General features: G+C 44.1%; 1 protein-coding gene across 2 annotated transcripts in view; it reads left to right on the top strand.

The window, feature by feature from the left end:
- Positions 1-8,128, top strand: part of DFNA5 (deafness, autosomal dominant 5) — an 89,341-nt gene that overhangs the window by 30,127 nt on the left and 51,086 nt on the right. Inside the window, exons 3-4 of one of the 2 annotated variants that reach the window (XM_011970606.1) lie at positions 103-178; positions 7,802-8,031. In XM_011970606.1, the coding sequence (XP_011825996.1) occupies positions 7,821-8,031 (211 nt within the window). In that variant the 5' untranslated portion in view covers positions 103-178; positions 7,802-7,820. The remainder of the gene's footprint in view (positions 1-102; positions 179-7,801; positions 8,032-8,128) is intronic. The other variant, XM_011970615.1, reaches the window with a different exon arrangement.

The raw sequence follows: 8,128 nt of genomic DNA, 5'->3' as shown, positions 1-8,128 counted from the left end.
GTCATAAAGAAACCTCTAACTTTAACTTCACCAGGAGAATATTCTCAGAGTTCCATGATTAAAATGTTTGAGTCTAATAACAACCTACAAAGCAATAAATAGCCACCTCCAGTCAGGCTCCTCCGACTCCGCCAGCGCAGGGGGCGCGGCTGCCGCAGACCCAGCAGCGGGCGCGCGGGTAAGTGCACAGCGGACGCAGGCTGCGGGATCCGCTGCGAGCTCCACTCCGGCTCCTCTTTGGTCCGTTTGGGTGTCCCAGGCCGGGAGCAGCCGAGGCCGCGCGGCGCTTTCTCTCTGGGACACCCTCCCCTCGCTCCTTCCTAGGGGAGACCAGTCGATTGGCTGCCCGGCCGCTGGAACTGCAGGTCCCGTCGCTCCCCTCGCCACCCGCATTCCCGGCCCAGTCTCCCTCCCATCACCGTGTCCCGCCCCTACTCATACTCAGCATCCCCTTCCCATCTTCTCCCCTTCCCCGCTGCCACTTCCTTCCTTGGATGTTGCAAGCGCAGCTGGTATTTTCGTTCTCCTTTCCCCCAGACCACCCGCTCCCCACTCGTTCATCCTTTGTCTTCCGGTCTCTCCTCTGGGTGGTGCGGAGGCTTTCCCGACTCTGGGGCGTGTGTACGGGGAGGCGGGCCGCGGAGCAGATAAGGAGTTCAGTCTCTCTTGACGGAAAAGAGACCCCAGCCACCTTGCTCCGGTATTTAGAGGGCCCCTCGCTTGGGGAGGAAGCCAAGTCCCACTCGGTGTGCCCGGCATGCGCTGGATGGCTCTCGACAGCTGCCCGCGTGGCTCCCTTTGGTCTCCATTTGAGGACCCCTGACCCTTTCCAGAGCTGCTTGCCGTCTGCACTAGGGGAAAGACTAGAGGGCACCTCTTAGAAGAGCGTTGGTTGTGGACTGAACCCACCGACCGCCCATCCTCCAGAGTCTTCTCTGTCCAGAACAGTGAATGGGGATAGTGAAAGGGATGGATGGCTTGGGGTTGCTGTCCTGAGAGGCAGGCAGGCAGGCGGCCAGACAGATGGCCAAGTCCAAGTGGAATGAAAGGAGTACTGTGGGCTTGGAGAAGCAGCTGAAGAGTGAAATTAATTGTCTTCACAATCTACCACCACCAAGCTCTTTTTCTAAAGAAGTTGAGCCCAGACCATGAGGTAGATCTGAGAGAGAAAGGGCCCAGCCCTCCAGCCACAGTCCCTTGGCTAGGTTCTTTGTTACTGTTGAGAGAAGGTCTCGCTCTGTCACCGAGGCTGCAGTGCAGTGGCGCTATCCTAACTCACTGCAGCCTTGAATTCCTGGGCTCAAGGAATCCTCGCATCCACCTGTGGCTGAGACCGCAGGTGCCTGCCACCACACCGCATCTTCTCTATTCGTACCCAGGCTGTCTTCTGTTACCCACTCCACGTCCCCAAAGCCTTTGCCCCCTCACTCTCCCTCTCTTTCCAAGCTCATGCCTGTCTTATGACCATCATTGAGTTCACATACTGATTTTTATTTTAGAAAGAAATGATGAAATATTAAGTTGTCTTCTCATTAAAAATGAGTTCAGGTACTGGGCTGTAGGCATAGGAAGATAAGAAAAGATGCCACCTCTGTTCTAATTTAATAGACCCAATTGCACTTTGCTGTCTAGGAAACTAAAACTAATTCAAAGTGTGCTGAAATTGTTAACCATGAGACAAGTAGACAAGTACAGCCATGTTTCATCTCCCCAGATAGAAAGGAAATGACACATGTTCCATAGCAATGATTTTTGTTTCCACTGTAACTGCGGTTTACCCTTTCAAGGGCACTTTCTTATGTTATAGAATGAATCATATGAGGCCCACATTAGAACAGAAAGAAGGCTGAACAGGGAGCCAGCAGAGTAGAGTGGCCAAGGGCACAGGCTTTGGAGTCAGGTAGACCTCAGGTGGAATCTTGGCTCAGCACTGATTCTCTATGTGATGTTCAGTGCCCTCCAAAGACCTCCAGGAACACAGTGACAGTTCAGTAAGTTGGTTTATTTCTCCTTGCAGTGAGGGACACCACGGGGAACCCTGAGGTGTCTCAGTAAGAGGTGTTAGAAGGGACAGAGGATTTGGGCATGTAGCAGGTGGTTTGGGGAAAGAGGGCTTTGCTCTGAATTGGATGTGGTCAGGAAGCAGGGGAAACTCTGTGACTGAGTGTCCTAGTAAATCTCGTCAAAAAGGTGAGAAGGCCAGAGAGAGGCTGTAGCTGTGATTGGTCAGGAAGCAGTAGTCACTCATCAGGACTGCTAATGATTGGAAGCGGGGTGGTATTTGATCAGTTTTGTGCTTTGAACGTGTTCATGCTTTGTCTGTGTTCAGGTATGATTACAGAGCAGCCTTGTTTCCATGTTGATTTCTCATGACAAGAGTGGCCTTGCCTGATATTGATGCTCTGTGACATTACTAATGGTCAGCAACACCAGGGCCTGAGAGTACCAGGCCAGCTCCCAGATGTCAGGGCTGCTTTTCTCTTTGCTGTGATCTTGGGCAAGTTACTTAACATCTTTGAACCGCAGCTTCCTCATCTGTAAAATGTGGACAATGCCTGCTTCAAAGAGTTATTGTGAAGATTAAATAAGGAAATGTGTATAAAGCAGTAAGCCCCATGCCTGGAACATAGCAGGGACTCAACTCAAAAGGCTCCTCTCTTTGTCTAGAGTATTTTGATGTTGAAGTTTCTTCTCTTGAACTGTGCAAGCAGAGGCCCAGGGTTCAACAGGAGCGGTTCTTAAGAAGAATCCTGAATGGAGTGTGAGAAAGAACGAGGTTTCTCTTCTAATTCAAAAACTAGACAATTCCATGACTCTGAACCAGTCTTAACAGACAGTAGTGAATATAGTTATCTTCTCCTGCAGTCATTACTCTGGCAACTATTTTTAAGATTGTTTGTTCGCAGTGGCTCCAGTTGGCTGTGTGCTTTGCTAGCTTTGTGTCATTGTCTTGCTTTCGTGGTGTCTGCCCCTGAAGGTCTCTTGTCCAGGAGTCTGACTTGAGCTAGGATATCCTTACTGCATTTGGTTTGGCTTTTTTAGTTCTCACCTGCTTTGAGCTGGGAAGCCAGACAAGTGAATAAGGACTGTTTGCTAATACAACTTTTTTTTTTTTTTGAGACAAAGTTTCACTCTTGTTGCCAAGGCTGGAGTGCAATGGCATGATCTCGGCTCACTGCAACCTCTGCCTCCCAGGTTCAAGTGATTCTCCTGCCTCAGCCTCCCGAGTAGCTGGAATTACTGCCTGCCACCATGCCATGCTAATTTTTGTATTTTTAGTAGAGACGGGGTTTCACCATGTTGGGCCAGGCTGGTTTCAAATTCCTGACCTTAGGTGATCCGCCCCACCTCAGCCTCCCAAAGTATTGGGATTACAGGCCTAAGCCACCCCACCCGGCTGCTAATATAACTTTTAAGGCTCTGTGTGAGAGCCCATGATCTATTGTAACAACTGTGAAGTGCGGTGAGTTTTTAGGCCATGAGCTATTTGAGCATGATGTCTCCTGAGGACATTTTCATCTTCTCCCAAATTGGAGCATTGTGAAACTTTTAATCCAGAGTCTGACTTTTGGCTGAGACATGACCATGCTTGTCTGTGTCAGGCAACTTGAGTTCTAGAGCCTTCATTTATTTGGACCTGGCCATATTCTTTAATCTTTCCTGGCTGACTAGTTATCTTACGTGTTTGAGACTGATGGTGGCAGTGTATTGTCCCCTAATGCTGCATTATAAACTCTATTGTTCCTAGCCTATATTTTAGTAGATTTATTATATCAAACATTCCTGGAAATAAAGCCAAAAAAAGCAAGAATAGAAAATGAGCAAAGGACACAGTTAAATACAGAAAGCCTTTCAACAAAATAAAAGATGCTTGATCTTATTTGTATTAAAATAACACAACCTAAAACTAGGCTGAGATTCCATTTCTCACCTATCAGACTGGCAAAAATCCAAAAGTCTAATGATACGCTGTTGCTAAGATGGATACTTTTGAACATTATTGGTCAGACTGCAGAACAGCACAACTCCTACAATTACAGATGCATTTACCCATTGTTCTAGCAATCTCTTTTTTAGGGATCTACCCTTCAGATACATTTGCTTGTTTATGAAGAGGACATCTGTATGCGGTATTTACTGGGGACATCTTTAATATAACAGAAGTTTAGAAATAACCCAAGTGGTCAGCAACATGGGACAAGTAAAATGCACAATGATACTTCTGCATAAGGGAGTATGTGGCAGAAAAGCAAGATGCTGAGCAGTGCGTGTGTTCCTTTTAACTACACCTGTGTAAAGAAATATGAAGGAAATTTGGCTGAAGGGGAGAGGAGTGAATGGGTTATTGGGGCCTGGGCAGGAATGGGATTTCTCAATGTGTATCCTTTACATAATTTAGATTTTTGAACCATGTAAGTATAATTCACACATAATGGTCATAAAGAAACCTCTAACTTTAACTTCACCAGGAGAATATTCTCAGAGTTCCATGATTAAAATGTTTGAGTCTAATAACAACCTACAAAGCAATAAATAGCCACCTCCAGTCACTCTCCTTAAAGTACCCTACCCTGTCAAGAAGCCAAATTAGCTGTTTGATGTTAGATGGGAAAAAAAAAAAACCATTAAAAAATAATTTAGGAATTTCCTCTGTTTTACCGTCTAAGTCCTGTGGGGGAGGATTGGTGTCTTTACTAAGGTTTTCCCACTCACAGCAGATGGGTTTTCTTTTGCTTTTTCATGGCAAGCCTGATTTGGTTTCTACAGAAACCTGTGTGATCTGAAGGCAAGTGCGTGAGTGAGTTCCCTTTCAGCTTGTCCCAGAAAAGAATAGAAGCCGTAACAGTGGAGATCCTGACAGCAGTGGTAAACTAAAACAGATCGTTCTGTGGCTCTCCAGGACTCGCAGGACGAGTTCTCACAGGCCCTCGGGGAGACCCAGTCCCATGTTTGGCAAAGTAAATCTGTTACTTTCGAATTCCCTCTCTTGGTAACTGGCTTTTCCTTCTCATCTCCCAGCCTGCACCTGGGATACCAGGATGATGCCCCAGGGGGCCTTCTTTCTTTCATCACCAACCTTCACCAAACCAGTATCTTTTCTATCTTCATGCCACTGACCTAGTCCAGAGCATTGTCATTTTTTGTCCATCTCTAATCTTGCTCCCCTGCAGTCCGTCCCTTTGCTATTTTGCTTCTAGAAGATTTTTCTAAGGGATCATTCTGATCACACACCCTCCAATGGCACCTGCTTCCCTGGCTGCCCTGCAGGAGAGGCAGGACATGGACTGGGGGCCTCCGCAGCTTTGTCTCTGGCCCTTCTCCACTCTGGAATGCTGCATTCCAGTGCAAGAGTCAAGCTCAGAGCTTGACCAGTCATTCCAGTCTGTCAAAGTGGTGGATGGCAGATCAATACAATGTCTCCTGGGCCATCTCAAGCTCAGTGGTAACCCATTTGCTTGGCACTGTCTTTCCCATCCCTCCACCACCTCCTGCAAATTTTGTGCTTTCATAATGGCTTCTCCTCAGCTACAGCATCCATACAGTGCTCCTTTGCCTGGCTTACTTCTACTTAGCCTACACAATGCAGCTTGGATGTCATCGACTTCAGGAGGACTTCTGTGACAGTATGCCTCTCTCCAATGACATTTAGATGCCTTTTTCTTGGTTCTTTCCCTGGAACAATCTCTGCCAGTAGCTAACATAAAACTAAGCTGTTTATTTCTCCATCTGGCCACCAAACTAGTAGCTCATTGAGGAGAGAAATTATTTTTTGTCTTTGTATCCTAAGTGCTTAAACACGGTAGTATAGTAGGTACTCAAGAAAAATTAGTGAATGATTCAGTTGATGATTTGGTAAATAAATAAATGAGTATTCCATTGAATGCAAAATTCTTATGCATGACATAGTAACAGATTAATTACAGATGACAGCCTGAGCATCCTTAGTCGTGCTGCTTTGCAGTTCACCTTATCAGAAAGGAACTTCCTTGCATGTTTTAGAATTTTTCCTTAAATGTTCATTCCTAGTGTTAATATACAAGAACAGGGAGCTACTGCATCATAATAATCTAAGAAAAGATACTATAGAAAAGAACCAGTGATTGATAAGACAAATGATTTCCCATGCCCTAAAAGAGATTCATGCTAAAGTGGATTGAGCTAAAGTCTGAGCTTATTCTCATCTCTTAAATCCTAAGAACTGTGTGACTATGCAACTGTACCAAGTGCCAGGGTGCAAGCAAAAATAAAACACTATTCTTGTCCATTAGAGCTTTTCATTTTGACCATGGATAGTTTGTAAAAATGTTATTTTCTTCTTTTGTATGTGGTAATTTATTATACGTGTGTGTATGTGTATTTACATGCTCTGTGCAATTTGTGTATTGTGAATGGTTTAGAACCATTGCCTACATTTCTCTTGGAGTAAAGTATTTTAAAACTTGATTTATAAAAGTTTTAAAAATATATATTAAGCATTTTTGTTCCCTGTCATAAATATTACAATTATTTTCTCAGTTTGCCCTTTGTCTTTTCTAAAAGCCCTTCTCATCCTGCAATTGTACAAATATTTCTCTATTTTTTCTAGTATTTTCACAGTTTCATTTTTTCCTCAAAGAAACCTCTTGATTTCATTGGGAATTTGCCTTATGTATGGTATGAGGGAGGAATTCAGTTTTTTTCTTTCCAGATGGTTAGCCCATTGTTCCAAAAGCATTTGTTAAACAGTCTATGCTGCTTCTCCTGAATATAGTATTTTCCTTTTTTATATCTTCCAATGTGTCTCTTCTTTTCCGCTCCTGCTAAAGTATGACTGTGCCTTTATTTTCTGGGTTAAAAAGGCATAGCTTGTTACTTTTCATATCTGAATATGAGAAATCACACAGTGTAGAAAAAAAGCACCTTTGACCCTTCAGATAGGTGGTCATAGGTAAGCTATCTATTGCGGTAGTCAGTATGTTGTTGTTCAACAAATATTCCCAGCTCCCTGCCTTTTTGAGACAAAATCTTGTACTGTCACCCAGGCTGGGGTGCAGTGGCATGATCGTGGCTCACTGCAGTTTTGAACTCCTGGGCTCAAGCAGTCTTCCCACCTCAGCCTCCCGAGTAACTGGGACCACACTCAGCTAATTTTTTAATTTTTAATTAGTAGTTTGGCTATGGTGCCCAGGCTAGTTTCCAGTTCCTGGGCTTGAGCAGTCTTCCCATCTTGGCCTCCCAAAATGCTGGGATTACAGGTATCACCCACCATGCCCAGCCTGCCTTCCAGATTCTTGATAAAACTGTATTTTCTGGCCCTTATTTTTGGTTGAGGCCATGTGACTAGTTCTGACAAGCTGTAAGCAACCTTCCTTGTGTCACTTTGGGGCCAGATCATTTAATTGCTGGTGTGAGATCTTCCAGAATTCTTTCCTCTTGGATAATGGTTGACAGCGTTCAAGATGCTGGCTTTCCCTTCATTCTGGATCCCTGTATAACCATAATAAACAAAACTCTCTTGTACCCCTGTATTGAGCAAGTAGTATGAGCAACAAATAAACCCTATTGTTATAAACCACTAAGATTTAGGGATTGTTTGTTTCTGAAGCATAACCTATTATATCCTGATTGGTATATATATGTTCTTTCAATATCTCTATTTGAGTTCTTTATTATCCGCTAAAGTCAAACTAGAGGGTCTTTTAGGAAGAAGATATTCTTTCATGTGAACTGTTGTGAATAGGGAGAAATACAATAATTTTTGGGAAAAAAGCCACAAAATAGTAACTTCTTATTTGATTTTAGGACAACTTTACTTTTTCAGGTAATCTGGAGCTTTCAAAATGTTTGCCAAGGCAACAAGGAATTTTCTTAGAGAAGTTGATGCTGATGGTGACCTGATTGCAGTATCAAATCTGAATGACTCTGATAAGTTACAGCTTCTAAGTCTGGTGACAAAAAAGAAGAGACACTGGTGCTGGCAGAGACCCAAGTACCAGTTTTTATCCCTCACCCTTGGTGATGTACTCATAGAAGACCAATTTCCGAGTCCAGGTATGTTTCCTTGTGTATAGTCTATAATTAGTCTCAGAAAAGATGATTTTTTTTTTCTGATGCGGAGTTTCTGTTGCCCACGCTGGAGTGCAATGGT

Source organism: Mandrillus leucophaeus, unplaced genomic scaffold (assembly GCF_000951045.1).
Source record: "Mandrillus leucophaeus isolate KB7577 unplaced genomic scaffold, Mleu.le_1.0 Scaffold1207, whole genome shotgun sequence".
Taxonomy (NCBI): domain Eukaryota; kingdom Metazoa; phylum Chordata; class Mammalia; order Primates; family Cercopithecidae; genus Mandrillus; species Mandrillus leucophaeus.
This window is presented reverse-complemented; position numbering and strand designations above follow the sequence as displayed.